The sequence below is a fragment of the Vulpes lagopus genome, chromosome 4 (genome assembly GCF_018345385.1).
Source record: "Vulpes lagopus strain Blue_001 chromosome 4, ASM1834538v1, whole genome shotgun sequence".
Taxonomy (NCBI): domain Eukaryota; kingdom Metazoa; phylum Chordata; class Mammalia; order Carnivora; family Canidae; genus Vulpes; species Vulpes lagopus.
Window position 1 is genome coordinate 124,824,175 of NC_054827.1, and position 19,989 is coordinate 124,844,163.

At 40.3% G+C, this 19,989-nt stretch overlaps 1 protein-coding gene across 1 annotated transcript in view; it reads right to left on the minus strand.

The window, feature by feature from the left end:
* CD38 (CD38 molecule) overlaps positions 1–19,989 on the minus strand; it is a 48,727-nt gene that overhangs the window by 10,780 nt on the left and 17,958 nt on the right. The window contains exons 2-3 of the mRNA XM_041752960.1: positions 5,308–5,437; positions 3,184–3,319 (exon numbers count right to left, since the gene is read on the minus strand). Of these exons, the coding sequence (XP_041608894.1) occupies positions 3,184–3,319; positions 5,308–5,437 (266 nt within the window). The remainder of the gene's footprint in view (positions 1–3,183; positions 3,320–5,307; positions 5,438–19,989) is intronic.

Genomic DNA, 19,989 nt, shown 5'->3' on the forward strand with positions numbered 1-19,989 from the left:
GACTTTATCTTGGAGACAAAATTTAGGTTGTAGGTAAAAGACAGAAGCAATCCCACTGTGGTGGCCGGATGGAGGCTAACCTAGAGTGGTAAGGAAGGAGCAGTAAGAATCTTACAACAGCCCCCACAAGAGAGCAGGGTGTTCATGTGCTGGACTCAGGCAGTGGTAATAGGGTTAGAAAAGGTAAACAGGGGACACCTGGGTGGCCCAGTGGTTGAGTGTCTGCCTTCAGCTCAGGTCATGATCCTGGGTCCTGGGATCGAGTCCCACATCAAGCTCCCCACAGGTAGCCTGCTTCTCCCTCTGCCTGTGTCATTGCCTCTCTCTGTGTGTCTCTCATGAATAAGTAAATAAAACCTTAAAGAAAAAGTAAATAGATTATGTTGGTGACTCTGAGGCAGAATCTGAGAACATCATACTTCACTTCTGTATAATTGAGCAGGTAGGACAGGTGCATAAAGAGAAGCCCTAGAACTTTCTCATATTTCCTCTGTGGGTATGTGTACAGCTGACCCTAGAGAAGCAACTGTCTTTCTACTTCTTCCTTGTTATGAGTTGAATTTTGTTCCTTCAAAAGATATGGTAAAGTCTTAACCCTTGGTACCTGGGAATGTGACCTTATTTTGGAAAAAGGGTCTTTGCTGATATAAGCAATGAAGATGAGGTCATTAGTGTGAGTGAGTCCTAACCCAATATGAGTGGTGTCCTTTTCAGAAGAGTAAGTATGGTCACAAAGATAGACATGCAAAAAGTGAGGGATACTCTGAAGACAACCATGTGAAGAGGCAGGGTTTGGAGTGATGTGTCTACAAGCCAAGGAGCACCAAGAGTTGTAGCAAACACCAGAAGCTAGAAGAGGCAAAACATTCTCCCCTAGAGCATTTGGAGAGAGTACAGCCCAGCTGACACCTTGACCTCAGACTTCTAGCTTCTAGAACTTGAGAAAATAAATTTCCAATGTCTGTGGTACTTTTTTACAGCAGCCACTGGAAACTATACACTTAGAGTCCACAGACATGCACTTGACTACCAGTGGCAGGGAAAAAAGTTCTACATCAGAAACCCTTCCCAAGATGAGGAAGTAATTCTGGGAGTTTTTATAATAATTAAATGCTAAAAACAAAATCACACAAATAAAAAATATTTCCATGCATAGATGTAAATAATTACTGCACAGTCCAAAGATGTATTCGAATCATCTCCTGACAGGAGCCCAAATCTTGACTATGATGGAATGAACATACATTTTGTGAGGTGCTACAAAGGTGCTACCATTCATAGGTTTTCAAGAACATAAATTTCTTGCTGTCTGACATTATATAAACAGACCATTTAATAAAATTTTAAGGTCATAGCTAAAAAGAAAGGAGGGAAATTTTACAACAAAGTAAGAGAAATTAAATTAAATACATTTAAAAAGGAAGAATAAGAAGTTTTTAAAAAAGAGATCAATAGGTCACATCAAAAATTGAAACTTTCAGGGGCACATCGCTGACTCAGTCAGTAGAGCATGTGACCCTTAATCTCCAGGCTAGGAGGTCAAGTCCACATTTGGCATGGAGCATACTTAGAATAAAAATTTTAATTAAAAAAATTAAAACATTCATAGTAAAACAAATACCAACTTAAAACTAAGTTATAAAATAATGTGGACACCAGAATATGTAACAATTAAAATATAAATATCAGGAAATACAGTAAATAAAATAGGGAGAAAAGGTTAAAATAAATAAAAACTGAGGCCAAAAACAAAAAAATGAAGTCAATAAAATAACCTATATAGGTTTCAAGTGAAAAGTGAGCAAAAACAAAGAACTCTAAAATATAAATAGATAAGAATTTGATTTTTTATTTTATATATCTCCATTTTATTCAAAGAAAGAATTGAGGTGGTAAATTGAAAAGTAAAGTCAAAAGAGAGAAGTTTTCATGGTAAACAAATATAAAACCTAAAAGAATTCAATGAATGATCAAGAAAAGCTGACTTGCAAAATGGGAAATTCAAACTGGAAAGCAGGAAGCATAGCAACAGGTACAAAACTTAGGGGCTCCTGGCTGTCTCAGTTAGTAGAGCATGTGACTCTTTTTTTTTAAGATTTTATTTTATTTTATTTTATTTTATTTATTTATTATTATTATTTTTTTATTTAAGAAAGCACAAGCAGGGGGAGCAGCAAGCAGAGGCAGAGGGAGAAGCAGGCTCCCCACTGAGCAGGAAGCCTAATATGGGGCTTACTATCATGACCCTAAGATCTCGACCTGACCCAAAACCAAGAGTTGGTCATTCAAACAATGGGGCCAACCAGGTGCCCCAATATGGCTGTATTTCTATTTACTAATTCTTAATGAATAAAGCAAAGTTGCAGAATAGTATGTGTACCTTTTAATATATGTATTTATGTGAACATAGGGCCATGCATGGAAGGTTTCATTCGGAATGATTGACAACAGTCCCACATTGAGAAATGAAATGGAAACCGAGGAGTGGGGAAGGTGTAGGGTGACCTTCACCTTTTACTTTTATACATTTCTGTAACATGCAAGTGCTTTGCAAATAAGCATGCATCATTTTTGTAATTGAAATAATGTAAGCCTGGGATGAAGAAGCTACTATAATAAGTTTTTTACAACAGCCAAAAGCAAGGTGCCTGAGTGGCTCAGTTGGTTAAGTGACTGACTCTTGATTTCAACTCAGGTCATGACCTCAGGGTCCTGGGATTGAGCCCTGCCTTGGGCTCCATGCTTAGCAGGTAGTCTACCTGAGAGTTCTCTCCCTCTCTCTCTGCCCCTCCCCCCACTCATGCTCTCTCTCTCCCTCAAATAAATAAATCTTAAAAAAAAAAAACAGCCAAATAAAGTACGAATAAAACAATATAAAGTAAAAATATGCACAATATAAATAGAAAGAAAGAAAAAAAAAAAGAACCCCTGGGGTCCAGGGATCGAGTCCCACATTGGGCTCCCTCCATGGAGCCTGCTTCTCCCTCTGCCTGTCTCTGCCTCTTTCTCTGTGTCTCTCATGAATGAATAAATTTAAAAAAAAATCTTTAAAACAAAAAGGATGTAAATGACATCAGGACAGATATCTGTGGCTCTGTCTTCCACACTAATCTGCCACAGCCCCCAGCACAGGCCAGGGCTCTTTCACGTCCCTGGGCAATCCCAAAAGGCCCCAGTCCTCACCAGAAGAGCCTGCGTCTCCACACCACTTGAGGCCATCCACCATGTAACCCAACAGTGTATCCTCCAGGGTGTACATATCCCGCTGGACCCACGTGTAGTCATGCGCCAGCTCACTTGATTTGCTCCAAAAGAGGGTCTAAGAAAGAGAAACACAACCTATTATTTTTTAATGGTCCCCAAAGAAACCTTTTAAATTTTTTTTAATTTTACTTAAATACAATTAATTAACATATAATGCACTACTGGTTTCAAAGGTAGAGATTAGTGATTCATCAGTCTTATATAACACCCAGTGCTCATTACATCACGTGCCCTTCTTAATAACCATCACCCAGTTACCCCTACCCTCTACCCTCTCACCTCCTACAACTCTGTTTGTTTCCTATGATTAAGAGTCTCTTATGGTTTGTCTCCCTCTCTGATTTCATCTTGTTTTATTTTTTTCCTCCCTTCCCCTATGATCGTGATTTGTTTCTTAAATTTCACATATGAGTGAGATCATATAATTGTCTTTCTCTGATTGACTTATTTCATTTATTAGCATGATACCCTTTAGTGCCATCTCCACATCATTGCAAATGGCCAGACTTCGTTTTTTGAGGCTGAGTAGTATTCCACAAACACATTCTATTATCAACAACAATTCAGTAAGTCAAAAAACAAAAAACAAAAAAAAAACCCCAAAAAACAAATCCACATCTTTTTAAATGAAAGAAGAACAAAAAGCAGAGTAAATTATATTGAGTAAGGGTGAATGCTGTTAAGTCCATCACTGCTTTCTGTATGTGAAACTGAGAGCATGAATGTGGGGGGGTATGTTTTCTAGGTCATAATATTTTTGGCGGCAGTAAAAAAAAGTCTGAAAGCCATTGGTCAAAATCTTACAATAAACACAGAACCAGAACACATCTGGAGAAGGCATTAGGAAATTTCTAAAGTTATCTGCAAAACAATTTTGTCTACGTGCTATTTTCTGGTGAAAGTGCTCCTTAAGAGGTTCCACAACCTCTGCTTCTTTCCTCAACTCTCTCCTCTCCCCACAAAGAGAAGAGAAAGAAAAAAAAATACAGTGAATTTTTTCAGGATCCCTTGTAAAGGTACAGAAGGTCAAATTTCAGAACAACCTCAAGCCCTGTTCTTCCCGACAGGAGGCAGGGGAGGGTGGGGCTTGAAACATGGGCCCTGGAGACCCACTGCCTGTGAAGCCAGCATCACCACTTATAGCTGCCTGACCCTGGGCAGCCAAAGCCTTGCTGTGCCTCACTTTCCCTATCTGTAAAATAATATGGGCATATCTGTAAGGAACTCAGGAACGTGAAGAGATGAAATGAGACAATTGCAAATCTAGTGCTTCGTCCTGTATCTGTGGCCTCGATACTTGTCACTGGGGTTATTTCCCAAGCAGCCCCTCTGGGCAAGGCCTTGCATCCATGCACCAGGCAGGAGCTCTGTAATAACTCCAGCTCTTCAGTGATGGGACAAGTGGCTATAATACATGGCTGGCTCGGGGGCTTCACAAAGATGACTGGGGGTACACTGAATTTTCACCTTAAATGCTGCTTTAAAAAAGAGGCACTCCATTAAACATTTTCCAGTACAATCAATGCCTCTCTGGCTCCTAATCTTGTGCTAAAACACATCAGCTGGTCACTTCCAAGGCCATTAGACTTGAACAATCACTGATGCCTAACCTCATCAAGGCCAGGTTTTCTCACTGGTCAAATGAGGGTGTTTATTATTATGCAGGGCGACTGAGTTATTATTAACATCATCATCATCAGAGGTCAGGTGACAGTTTGGCAATTAGGTAAGGCTGGGTCATTTTTGTTTGGGTTAGACTGGGCTGTGTTTTGCATAGGCTTGCTTTGCCTGTATTTTGGCCACGTCTCCTTCCTCTTTCCCTGTTCCCATTTCTCTCTTTCTTACAGTCCTTCCCTAGATGTCCTAAATCCTGATGAGATCCTGGTCCCCTAAAGGCCCCCCAAACTCCATGTCAGCCAACCACACATACATTCTAACATCCAGATTTTCCTCTTCCCTCATTTTGGTCAAAACATGGTCCTGTGACCTCTTCCTTTGCCTTTTATCCTCTGTTTTAAACATCAATAGCTTGACCCCCATTACCTTGTCACAAGGTACAGTTTGAGTTGTCAGTTCCATTAGTGGCCGATAGTCCTGTTCTGTACTGCCACAAGGGTCCTTCGAAAGAAATGCACTTGTGAATGCCTTCCCTATCTTTTGGCAGTCTGTATGTCTGCGAGATAAAACATGGAAAAAATAAAACAGGAAAGGTTAGATTTCAAACCTTGTGCTCCATATTTTTGGAGCACAATTACCCAGAAAAATGTCACTTGGGAAGCAATGACCATGTGCCAAGTAGTTCAGGCACATCATCTCATCTAAATATGTGGCATTTTTGATGATATGAACATTACCCTCCCTACTCTACAAAATCCTTGTCCCTCCTGGAGCTCACTCTGGTTAGAAAGACAGATAGTACTCAAATAAGCAAATCAGTTCACAAAATAAGTGTGAATTATTCTAAGTATTCAGGAAATCAGCAAAGAGAGGGGCATCAGCAAAATACTGAAGCAGTAACTGATTAGGGGGGCTGGTCCTGAAGAGTTGCCCCTGAGAGGTCACATAAGCTAAAACTGAATAATGAGGAGAGCATTCCAGGCAGAGGGTACTGCAAGTACAAAGGCCCTGAGGCACACAACGTAGCTGCAATAGAAAGGAAAGTGAGAGTGGTTAAAAAAATCAAGTCAGGGGATCCCTGGGTGGCGCAGCGGTTTGGCGCCTGCCTTTGGCCCAGGGCGCGATCCTGGAGACCCGGGATCGAATCCCACATCGGGCTCCCGGTGCATGGAGCCTGCTTCTCCCTCCGCCTGTGTCTCTGCCTCTCTCTCTCTCTGTGACTATCATGGATAAATAAAAAATTAAAAAAAAAATTTTAAAAATATATATATATTAAAAAAAAAATCAAGTCAGAAAAATAATCAGACGATAGGTCATTTACCACCTTTGGACCAAAAAGAAGCCATTGGATGGTTTTAAGCATGAAAGTGGTCTCATCTAGGGGCACCTGGGTAGCTCAGTCAGTTAAGCATCTGACTTCAGCTCATGTCAAGATCCCAGGGTCCTGGGATCAAGCCCTGAGTTGGGCTCCCCACTCAATGAAGAGTCTGCTTGTCCCTCTCTTTTTGCCTCTCCTCACCCCACTCGTGATCTCTTCCTCTCAAATAAATAAACAAAATCTTAAAAAAAAAAAAAAAGTGGTCTCAACCAGATTTTTTTTTTTTTGAGTCATCACTAGAAAGCTCTAAGCTGGCCCAAAAAAGGAGAAAAGTCTCTGAAACAAAATTCCAATTCCATGTCCCCTCCAGACAACCACTGGTAGTGAGAAGGCAGGCAGTCAGGCAGGGAAGAGCAGATGGAGGGAGGAGAGATCAAGGGATACTGGAGAAGACAGCAATTGGAACTCTCCTTGCATTTGTGTTAACAGGTGCACAGAAACTTGTCACTGCCTTGGGACAAAGAAGTGGGAGTGCTCCCTTGAGAGCACTCAGTTATCATTATTGGGATAAACTCCAGCCTTTGCAGTGGTGATCCTAGGTGTGGTACCAAGGCAGACAACTTGATCCAGGGGAAATAAAGACCATTTGTCCTCCATTCCCTTCTGAGCATCTTTCCCGCTGCCCTCCAGAGGGTCTCCTACCTGCCCAGCCCAGACTGGCTTCTCCATGTTAAGCCAAGGAATCAGAGAATATCAGTGTATACAGGCCATTTTACACAGGAGCACCCAGCCCACCGGGTGTATTTTTTGGAACACGAAACATCGGAAAGCTTTTTTGTTTAGGGCAAGGAGGAAAGCCCTTGAGTTAGGCTGCCTGCCGGAACTCTCTGGTTCTGGCAGTTATGCTGTGTGTCCTTGGGGGAGTCACTCTCTCCCTCTGTTTCTTCATCTGTAAAGTATCTACCATCCCACGCCTGAGGTGGCGAGAGCACTGAGCTACTAGGAGTCAGATCTAAGGTGCAAACACAAGCCAGAGGATAATATCACCGCCCATCCCCTTGTCCACAGGCAATATGATTGTTTCCCTGCTCTCAACTTTGAACGGGGATAGCATCCACCCTCACCTTTGTAAGAATCAGCCTATAAAAAAATCTTATGGCTTTAATGTAAAACAGCCACAGGACAGAATTCCACATCAGTCACCAGCAACTGGGTGGGCTAAGGTAATAATAATAATAATAATAATAATAATAATAGTAGTAGTAGTAGTAGCACTTATTGGGGCTTAATATATATTTCACATTCATATCTCATTTAACCTCATAACATTTCTATTAGCAAATATATCAGGATTTGACTTGAGTTAATAAGATCTAAGATTTCAGGGACTTAAGAGAAAATTTTATTTCTTGTCCATAGCTCAATCTCAAAGCCAGCATCTGAGATTTCTATGACATTCCACATGTCTGAGACCCATCTGCTTGGTCCAAAATGGGTGCTTCAGTTCCAGCCCTCATGACTACATTCCGGTCAGCGGAAAGACTAGGGAAAAGAAAGAGAAAGAAGAAGGAAGAGGAAGAAAATAACAGCAGCAGCAATGGGCATGTGGGCTGCCTCCTAAGGACAGGTACTTAAAAGATGTTCTATTTACATTCATTTCATTTGCTATAATGTCATCACAGGCCACAACCAGCTGCAAGGGAAGGTGAGAAATGCCATCTTTAACTGTGATGACCATTGCACATCTAAAATCAGTGTTTCAATTCTAGGGGAAAAAAGGCCTTTGTCACAAGGAGATACCACCATTTTCCCATTTTACAGATGAGGACATTTGGTGGCTGTGAAGTTAAGCAATGCATCTGAGGTCACAGGGAAGCCGGGATGGGTCCCAAGTCCGTGTGAGCCTGAAGGTCAGGCTCCTACCACCCTGCTGGAGCAAAGTGCTCCAGCCTCAGCTCCCTCATCTATAAAAGGGAGGTAATAACACAGCACTCATGAAGGTTTGTGAGGATTCTGTGAGCAAACACACAACATGCTCTCTCGTGCCAAGGTCCTTCCATTCCCCAACCTGCACAGGACATTTAAACTCTCATCACGGTTTTCCTTCCAAAGGAAACCATTCCTGTGCCAGGAAACCATTTTCTACCTGGCTTTCTCCATACATTATACATTTAAAGGTAGAAGGTGATTGTATTATATACTTCAATGTCAATCAAAATTTATGGGCACCTGATGGTGTTCATGGGGATCATGCTTTAATTCCATTAGTTTAATGCAGTGGCTTCTCAAAAACATGCTGTTCCAGATTCCAACTCCCTTGTAAAATTTTTCTACCTCTGGCCTTAGCAGCATCTGTGGGACTTGAAGCAAAGATTGAAGGGAGAGGGATCCCTGGGTGGCGCAGCGGTTTAGCGCCTGCCTTTGGCCCAGGGCGCGATCCTGGAGACCCGGGATCGAATCCCACGTCGGGCTCCCGGTGCATGGAGCCTGCTTCTCCCTCTGCCTGTGTCTCTGCCTCTCTCTCTCTCTCTCACTGTGTGCCTATCATAAATAAAAAAATTAAAAAAAAAAAAAAGATTGAAGGGAGAGAGATATCTCCATGGGATGAAGAGCAAGAGAAATTGCTGAAAATTTTTGAAAATTTGCAAAAAATCTGGCACTGAGTCCACCACATATACCAGATGTTTTCATGAACATATTCTTATTTAATCACCAAGGACTCAATGGGGTCTCCTACAGAACTCACAAACCTCCAGAGTTAGTTTTATGTTTTTTAGATATACAGATTAGTTCTGGAAAAATTGCTTTCTGGGCTCAGGAATCCCCAGGTTAAAAATTTAACAGAGCTCCTTGTTCAGAAGGGGCAGAGTTATACAACATTAGAGTTGGAACAGACCTCAGAAGAGTTTATGACTCAGCTGCCTTCCCTCTGTCTTGGAGACCACAGCCCCCAAGTCCCCACAAGTTAGAGAAAAGTGGGGACGGGACAGGAAAAAATCTGGGGGCAGGCTTTATGAAGCTGCTTTTTATCCTTAAATTCAGAAGTAAAAATTTCACTTTCAATGTGCAAGTCAACATTTTATTGGCATAAATGGAGGGAGAGAGAAATAAAAAGGCATGAGGATGGCATTGTACAGAGATGTCTGTAGTACTTATCTATACAGGTCATCACAGAAAGGAGCCTCAAATTCACAAGGCACGCATATTGTGGTACCAGACTGAAAAAGAACAGAACTAATTATAATCAGAGCACTGGTGACTTGCCCAAAGCACTAAAACTTGAAAATGCAGTAAATAGTAGAACGTTTTCTAATTTTTTATTATAGAAGATAGAAACAGAATAAAAAAAACAAAACAAAAAACTCCTTGACTAAATATTAATCAGTATCCTTATTTTGAAAATGATTTTTCTCTGTATGCTACTCCAGTTGTTCTGACATGCAAAATCTATCTGCATATATAACCACTATGGGTTTCTATTTGCCCACTTTCTGGCTTTGCTTCCTTTGATGGGGTCCAGAGAGATTAAAGATGTGTAGCCAACAGGAGGGGATGGTTTCAAAAAGTATCTCCACTTAGTGGAATATAAAGCAGCTTTTGAACAAAGCTTGAAATCACTTGGAGAATGTTTATTTTACCTTAAGTGATGAAAGTAGACCTCACCTTATAGAAAATAGAAAAAAGATGCCCATCAAAGTAGTAGTTGGGTTGTCTCTCAGAAGAAAAATAAAGACAAATTTCCACTTTTACCCCATATTTTTCTGTATTGTTGGTTTACAGTAAGAATAGATCCATGTATTATCCAAGACATCTAAAAAGAAGGAGGGGGTTAGAACCCTCTTACACTGTTGGTAGGAATGCAAACTGGTACAGTCATACTGGAAAACAGTATGGAAGTTCATCAAAGGGATCCCTGGGTGGCGCAGCGGTTTGGCGCCTGCCTTTGGCCCAGGGCGCAATCCTGGAGACCCGGGATCGAGTCCCACGTTGGACTCCCGGTGCGTGGAGCCTGCTTCTCCCTCTGCCTGTGTCTCTGCCTCTCTCTCTCTCTCTCTCTCTCTCTCTCTGTGTGACTCTCATAAATAAATAAAAAATTTAAAAAAAAAAAAAAAAAAAAGGAAGTTCATCAAAAAGTTAAAAAGAGCTACCCTATGACCCAGCAATTGCACTACAAGGTATTTACCCCAAAGGTACAAATATAGTGATTTGAAGGGGCACACGCACTCCAGTGTTTATAGCAGAATGTCCACAATAGCCAAAATATGGAAGGAGCCCAGACATCCATTGACAAATGAATGGATAAAGAATATGTGAGATAGATAGATAGATAGATAGATAGATAGATAGATAGATAGAGATAGATAATGGAATATTATTCAGCCATCAAAAAGAATGAAATCTTGCCATTTGCAACAATGTGGATGGAACTAGAGGGTATTATGTTAAGTTAAATAAGTCAATCAGAGAAAGACAAATACCATATGATTTCACTCACATGTGCAACTTAAGAAACAAAACAGATGAACATAGGGGAAGGGAAGGAAAAATAAAATAAGATAAAAACAGAAGGAAAGGCAAACCATAAAAGACTCTTAATTCTAGGAAATAAACCATGGGTTGCTGGAGGGGAGGGGGGATGGGGTAACTGGGGGATGGACATGATGGAGGGCAGGTGATATGATGAGCACTGAGTGTTATATGGAACTGATGAATCACTAAATTCTACCCTGAACCTAATAAAACACTCTATGTTAATTAACTTGAATTTAAATAAATGATAAATAAAATTTTAAATTAATTAATTAAAAGAGGTGGGGAGTTTCTCTTTAATCAGAGACATAGTATAATCACAACCAATTTTTAAAAACTGAGGGAAAAAAAACCTCACAGGAATCAAACCATGTTTTAAAAATAGTTATATTTGGTTGTGAGAAGTACAAGGGTTGCTTTGTAATCTTCCCTTCCTTATATTTCATGTTTTCCTATAATAAACATATATTACAATGGAGATCATAACAAAACTTTCATTTCCCTTTAGAGTCACTTGAGCAATTAGACCAAGCGTTTAAGAATCTTAGAAAGCTTTAGGACCCGGGTTGAAAGAAAACATATGGCCTTAGGAATTCCTGTGCCCAGCAGAGATGGATATGGATATCCACTTGGTCACCACTTATTATTTTTGTGTCCTCTCTCATGTCTCCTAGTTACAGTGTTTTTTCTCATCTCTCCTCCAATTAAAGACAATAGCATGTGGGTCACCTGGTGACTCAATCAGTTAAGTGTCTGGCTCTCAGTTTTGGCTCAGTCACGATCTCAGGGTCATGATCTCAAGATCGTGAGATGGAGTCCTGCATCAGGCTCCATACTCAGGAGGGAGTCTGCTGGAGATTCTCTCTCTCTCTCTCTCTCTCTCTCTCTCTCTCCCTCTGCCCCACCCTCAAGTCTCTCTCTCTCTCTCTTTCAAATAAATAAATAAATAAATAAATAAATAAATAAATAAATAAATAAATAAATCTAAAAAAGACAAAAGCAGTAACTGGGCAGGACTTGGTGCCCCAGCCCTACTTCTCAAGGCCCAGTGACGTGATACATGAGGAGGGGTAGGGGCTATGGCTGCAGACTTTTTCCAATGGAGCTTTCTCTCCAATTTAAAGACTTCCTTGAATCCTTAAGCAAGATTGGGTTGTCCAATCACTCTTGATCACAGAGCATACTAAGAAACTCTATGAATAATATCAAGGAGGCAAGTAATCAAGAGGCTCAGACAAAGCAAGGGAAGGATGGCACTTCCTACATAGCGTCCCCAGTGTCCTACCCACCTTCCTGCATGGGACACACACTTTCTCACCCAGAATCATGAATCATGCCATTGAGTGACCTTTTGGGTTCTATAGGGTATGTCACACAACTGGAAGGATTGAAATGATGAAACATCTCCATCTTATTCCCCAGAGAGCTCCACAACTTACATGACTTTTCCAGAGACTCACAGACTATGAACTTATTTTCTCTAAGTGATCCTTTAACCAAGGACATCCTGTTAAGGACATTCAAGAGATAGGCCTCTTTGTTCTAGCAAGTAAAGAATATTTAGTCTATCTACCTGGAAGTCCAGTTGATAAGGAAATTAGACCACCACTCCCTTGCCTTCCTTTCTTTCCCTCAGGATCATCCTTCCAAAATTAGGTAAAGCCACCAAAGCCAGCTACTCTAGCTCCTTCCTTGCTGGGATGCAGATAGCACAAGGTTTTACATGGAGATGACACCTAACATCAGATAAGCCTCTCTGTACCCCTGAGACTGTGATGTGAACAGACAGAAGACACACACACACACACACACACACACACACACACACACAGAGACCACATATCCTTCTATCTTAGCAAATATCAACACCTGCTCCTTCTTTACCAGTAATAGCTTTGGTTTTGTTTCATTCTTCCAGCTGACATATAAGATTAACCTACCCTATCAAAGAATTAACCCCATTCCTAGTGCTTCTGGGCAGCATCCAGGCAAAGCCAGCCTCCTTGAAGCTTGCCCCAAATCTCACAAAACAAGCTTCAATCCTATAAATTGTTCCTAACATCATCACACTGAGCCCTTCCTTGTCCCCATGAGCTCACCTATTGAATGCTCACTCTTGCAAAGAGCCATGAAACCCTTGTTCAACTGCTGTGTTCCTGGTGGTCTTGGGCTGAGGGACATTGATCATAACCTGCCATCTTGAGGGGGATATTAAAGAATCAAAAGGCCTGTGAGAACCAGCATGCCTTAAGCAGTGTGTATGCTTGACAGAAGTTCCAGGAGCAGCTTCTGGAAGACTCAATCTGCTAGTAAGAAAGTCCGCATGTTGAGCTGACATCTTAGCCATGACAGTATTTCTCTGTCTGCCTCCTTAACTGGTGACCTGGAAGCTAGGTACAAATGTCAGGACTCAAGGTCAAGGACATGTCCTCCCTCTTCCTACCACTTGGCTCCTTCTAGCAGACCCCAGATGGTCGTCAATTGCCCTATCCCCCATGAATCAATCCCTCTTGCTCGCTTCTCTCCCTTCTCCCTACCTCCAACCTACCCAGGCAGTGGTCTCTAGGAGCACAGAGGTAGGAGGGAAGGCTAGAAGGTGGAAAGGAGAGTGCATGACCACCACAGAGTGCTCCCTACGTGCTGGACACTGTGCTTAGTCCTTAACCCATACTTATCCAATTTAAATCTCACACTAGCCGCATGAGGAGGATCCTGTCATTATCGCTGTTTTAGAGTTACTGAAGTTCAGAATTTAGTAACAACTAAATCCAAACAATTAGAGAGGGACAGAGCTTCCTGACATGCCAAACTAGGCTCTTTCTCCAGAACAATGCTGCCTCCCACAGGACACAAGTTGTTCCTAACATAAATGAGGACCTAAGACCACAGAGGGCTTGTTCTTTCCCTAGATCCCATGAGAAGCTGAGGACCAGAATGGGGCATGTTTTCCCCAGGTGATGGGATGGAACCACCAGTGGGGTCCAGGGGATGCACAGAGGGTTAAAGTCCTATGCTAAGGTGAAAACCAGGTACATTTGGTTAAAGTCCTATGCTAAGGTGAAAACCAGGTACATTATATGCATTGTACATTTAATGTAATTAACCTACATTAAATCTGTAGGTTATCAGGCTCCTTAATGTTTCATAACTCTGTGCTGTCACCTCTCAGCATATGCTGTCCCCCTTCCAACAAGTAAGTTTTATTCAAAGTCCCCCTCTCACCCTGGCCCCACCCTGCCCGCAATAAAGCAACATCACCTTCTTAATGTTGGGAAATCTTTCACACCATAAATCCTCATCCCTAAAAGCACTTAGATCTCAAAGGGTAATTACATTCATTCTATGAATTTTCCTGCTGTCAAGTCCTGCAGGGAACTTTGTCTGGACCCAGGGAAAACAAGCAGGTTAACTCGGGTTCACTCTCAAATTAAGGCTGAGGGAACCTATATTGTAGGTGAAGACTGCCATCTTGTGGGCAAAGAGAACAACTGGCGAGATTCACAGGAAGATCGGAATATCCAAGTAGGGTCTCAAAGGAAGAAGACTCTTGGGGCTACCAGCTGGCTCAGGGGGTAGAGCATATAGGATTCTTGATCTCAGAGTCAGGGTAAAGAAAGCTCAGAAGTCATTAATTCCATTAATCTGCCTCTAATGCCAGATATGTTCAAGAAACAGCAAAGAAGCCAATGTGGCTGGTGGCTGGATCAGAGAAAGCCATGTAGATAGTAGACAGAGGTAAAGGCAGACTGGGGGAGCTTCCTAAACCATTGTCGGGAATTTAGCTTCTACTCATGGAGAACTGAGGAGCCATAGAAGATCCAGAAGCACATTATATTACTTAAGTTTCAAAGTATTTCTCTGACTGCCTCGTTGAGTACAGTCAGAGGAAGGAAAGAGCAGAGGCAGATAGACTAGTAATCTGGGCTAGTGCCAGTGAGTCACACCAAGATGGTGAGAGGTGATAGATTCCAATTACCCTTAAGTTTCCTAATGGATTGGATATGTGGTGTTAGAGAAATAAGGAATCAATAATTCCAAGGTTTGTACCCTGAGATACTGGAAGGACACAGTTCCCAAGAACTGGGATGGATTAGGCTTGGGTGGAGCTGACACTGATCAATTCAGCTTTGAACATGCCACATGCCACATTTGAAATTTCTTTGAGACATGCAGTGAAGCTGTGGAATAATCAGACGACATATGACTCTGAAGTTCAGGAGAAACAAAGGCATGAAACTCTCAGATCAGCATCCAAAAGACAAAGAGAAGATGACCAAGGATTTAGCCTTGAGGCAATCATCCAACAGAAGAGGTTGGGAGAAAAAAAAACAACAACAACAAAAACTGGAATGTGGGACAAAAAGCAGGAGAATGGTTTATTCTGGAAGCCAATTGAAGAAACTATATTGGGGATCCCTGGGTGGCTCAGTGGTTTAGCACCTGCCTTCGGCCCAGGGCGTGATCCTGGAGTCCCAGGATCGAGTCCCATATTGGGCCCCCTGCATGGAGCCTGCTTCTTTCTCCACCTGTGTCTCTGTCTCTCTGTGTCTCTAATGAATAAATAAATAAAATCTTTAAAAAAAAAAAAAACTATATTAAGCTGGAGGAAGTGATGAACCATGTAGGATGCTCTTGACTGGTCAAGGAATATGAAGACTGAGAACTGATTGTCTGAAATATCACCAAGGAAGGGCTGTTTTAATTTCCAAATGCAATGGGTGTTAGGGGGTGCGAATCTTTTTGTTTTTGATTCCTAGGTTTGTTTTGGTTTTTGGTTTTGGTTCTTTGCCTTTATATGTCATATCATGTATTTTGTGAATTTACTTGGGGGAAGATCCTGGGAAATGCTGCCTATATTTAAATATTTTATAAATGTATCCTTAAGAAAGCAATATCCCTGAATTTATCCTTCCATGTGTTCACCTTTCATGCTCATTTCAAGTCTGAGCATGTCTTCTCCTAGAATATTTTTGTTGTTGTTGCAAAAGGTGCTTTTATTAAAGTACGGGAACAGGACCTGTGAGCAGAAAGAGCTGCTCCTCCTAGAATATTAAGCAAGCCAGTTCCTTACTAATCAATCATTTGTTGGAATGACAATTTTCCTAAAACTGTAAAGCAAAAAAAATTAGAAAATAAATTTAATGTTGAGGTTTGAATCATTCTGTGATAGTCACTTCTTGCAATTGCTTACTTCAAGCTTTTATACTCATTAAGACCTAGTATCATTATTATAATGTCCAAATACTATAAATATGAACTTATAAAACATATTTATATTAACAAAATTATTTGTATTTCCATTCTTTTGTCCAATTAATACAGAGCACTTGCTCTGTGCCAAGCAGAGCATTAGGTATATTCTAAGAATGCAGAAGTTAACAAGACACATACTATCCTGGACCTCCAAAGCTTTGCTCCATAGGGAATTATAGTTATTAAATAGGAGGTAACCATAAAGTGAATCATGTGGTGGCTAAGGAAATGTATCACTTTGGGACCTGCTCTTTTGGAAGATTGGATCTTTTTGGAACTGTATATAAGTAAAAATGTTAAATGGCTGTACCTTGATAACTACATGAACTCTGGCCACCCCTGACCTAAAACTGTTTGCCTCTGCCCTTCATCTTCTAGGTGCCAAAACTGTCCTATTTCTCAAACATGTCAAACTTGTTTCTGTCTAAAATTTGTGAATACAATACCAACATTCAAAACTTGAACTATTAGAAAATATTTTCTAAATTAGATATATGTGTATATATATATATATATATATATATGTATATCTATACTTGAAGAGAGACTATAGGAATGCAAAAATAGGAACTATTGAGCCATAAATTTAACAAAATATATGCAAGACTAGTACTCTGAAAACAAAACATTGCTGACTGAAATTTTTACATGCCTGAAGAAACTGAAAAGTGTACCACATTCATGGCTTGGAAGGCTCCCTATTAAGATGGAAACCATTTGCTAAGATGTATCTGTAAATTTATCAGATCACAAATTAAAATTTCAGTATACTTTGTTAAAAATATTGACAAAATAATTCTAAAACTTACATAAAAATACAAGCAACCTAGCCAAAGTCAACAAAAGGAAAAAAGCTGGAAATTTTATGTTATTTGACTTTAAGATGTACTAAAGAGCTAGGGAAGCCTGGGTGGCTCAGTTGGTTAAATATCTGACTCTTAGCTCAGCTCAGGTCTTTTATTTTTTTTTTTTTTAATTTTTTTTTTTTAATTTTTATTTATTTATGATAGTCACAGAGAGATAGAGAGAGAGGCAGAGACACAGGCAGAGGGAGAAGCAGGCTCCATGCACCGGGAGCCTGACGTGGGATTCGATCCCGGGTCTCCAGGATCGCGCCCTGGGCCAAAGGCAGGCGCCAAACCGCTGCGCCACCCAGGGATCCCCTCAGCTCAGGTCTTGATCTCAGGGTCATGAGTTCAAGACCCACATTAAAAAAACAAACAAACAAAAAAGGATGTACTAAAGAGCTCCAGTAATTTAGAACATGTGGTAGTGGTGAAGAACTGATACAGATCAAGGAAAGAGAATGGAGAGTTCAGAAAGAAACCCATACTTACATAGTGCTATAGGTTGAATATTTGTATCCCCCAAAAATCAGGTTAAAATCCATCCCCCCAGTGTTAGGAGGTGGGGCCTTTGGGAAGTGACTATAGCATGAGGGTGGAGTCCTCAAGAATGGAATTAGTGGTCTTATAAAGAGACCCCAGAGCATTCCCTCCTCCCTTCCCCCATGTGAGTGCACAGAGAGAAGTTAGCCATGTGAGTTAGGAAGCCAGCTCTCACCAGACACTAAATCTGCTGGTATCTTAGTCTTGGACTTCCCAGCCTCCAGAACTGTAAGAAATAAATTTCTGCTGTTTATAAGCCACGTAGTCTCTCATGTTCTGGTATAGCAATCCAAACAGGCTAAGGCATGGTCGATTGGTTTTTCAGCAAAGGGGCCAAAGCAATTCAATGAGAAAAGAAAAGCTCTTTCAAAGAATGATGGTACAGCAAATAGATTCTCATATTGGAAAAAAAAGAAAAATGAAATCTACCCTTACTTCATACTCTACACAAAATTAACTGGAAATAGATGAAAGACCTAAAGCACAGGCTATACAGACAGTCCCCAACTTAACAATGGTTCCACTTATGATTTAGCACAAAACTGATATGCATTCAGTAGAAACTGCACTTTGAACTTTGCGTTTTGATTTTTCCCCAGATTAGAGACATGCAGTCTGATCCTCTGTCACAATCACTGCAGGCTCCTATAAGCGTTCTGAGTATGCTTTAAGTGGGCTAGGCTAAGCTATGCTGTTCAGTAAAGTAGGTGTATTAAATGCATGTTTGATTTACAATACTTTCAATTTATGATGGGTTTATTGGGATGCAACCCCAGTGTAAATCAAGGAAGATATAAATAAGAAAAAGTGAACAAATCGGATCTTGTCAAGATATAAAAACAACTCGACCCTTTAAAAGACCCCATGAAAAAATAAAAGGAATACTGCAAAATGAAAGAAAACACTTTCAGTACACATCTGACAAAGGACTTCTATTCAGAATACATAAACCAAAAACTCAATAAGAACAAAAACCTAACTTTTTTAAGATTGGCAAAAGATTTGAAAACTTAATTCAATAAGCCCATGTTCAACATCATTGGTCATGAGGGAAATGCAAAATTAAAAGCACTATAAAAATACCACTACAAACTCATTAGAATGGCTAAGAAATAAAAGTCTGACAATATCAAGTGTTAGTAAGAACGTATAGCAACGACACTATTCATACATTAATGGTGAACACGTAAAACCATACAATTACCTTGTAAAACCATTTAGTATTTCTTAAATAGCTTTGTAAATCATGTGGCTCTGCTATTTCAATTCTGGGTATTTGCCCAAGAGAAACAAAATCATATATCCATACCGTAACTTTGTTCATAGGACCTTTATTCATAATATCCAAAAAGGGAATACAAGCCAAATGTCCATCAAGAGATGAATGAAGAAACAAATTAGGGTATACAAGCACATAATGGGCTACTATTCAGCAATAAAAGGGAACAGTCTATTCATACACACAACAGGGATGAATTTCAAAAACATCACGCCAAAGCCATGAAAGAAGCCAGACACAAAAGTGCACAGTTTATGATTCTGTTTCTATAAGTACTTTCAAAAAATGTAAACCAATGCCTAGTAACAGAAATCAAACCACCTTTGATGGATATCAAGACATTAGTAATTTAAACAATGTGGTCATTGTTTTGGGATAAATAGATTATAAAGCAGATTGGAAAACTCAAACTAATGAACTTGAAATCAATTAAAGTGGCATTATAAAGCCCCTTGTAAAGGATGGATTATTTGATAAATATTACTCACACAACTGACTATCCATCTGTGGGGAAAACAAAATTAGGTCCTTACCTTACACCACACACAAAGATAAATTCCAAATGGATAAGAAGAGTTCATTGCAAAAAAGCAAAAGTTTAAAATTTGGAGAATATATGTGACCTTTATTGTGATCTCTGACTTAAAAAATAAGTTCTTAAATAAGATGCAAAAGGCACAACCATAAAAGATAAATGGGATTACACTAAAAATCATCAGTCATACAAGGGATCCAATAAAGTCAAGAGTCAAGACACAGATTGGAAGAACATATTTGCAATCTGCATAACTGACAAAAAATTAGAATCTCGAATGTATAAAGAAGACAGACAATTCAACACAAAAAAGGGGCAAAAAACAAAAATAGGCACTTCACGGAAGAAACCAGAATGGCCCATAAACATATAAAAAGATGATCAATTGAGTTAGTAATCAGGAAAACAAAAATTAAAGCCACAAAGAGAGGGGCAAAATTGTTCTAGGCGATGGTAAGGATACATAGCAACAAAGACCTTCATGCTGCTTTTCTGAAAGTAAGTTGACACCACAAATTTGGAGACTGGTTTGAGCATATGTAATGTGGCAGACACTGTTGGTTCCCAACCCAAATAGATTTTCCTCACTCTTCTTCCCTCTTGGCAAAGTATGCCTCCTATCACATTGATTCAAAATATCAAATACTCAGTTCACAAGCCTCCTTTCCAGCTGGGGAGCCATGTGGCTCAATTCTGCCTAATGACAATTGGGGGAAGCACAGAGGCAGTTGAGGGAGGTCTCCTGGGAAAGACATTATTTCCTAATAAAAAGAGACTCAAAATGGTGATTTTCTTGCCCATCCTC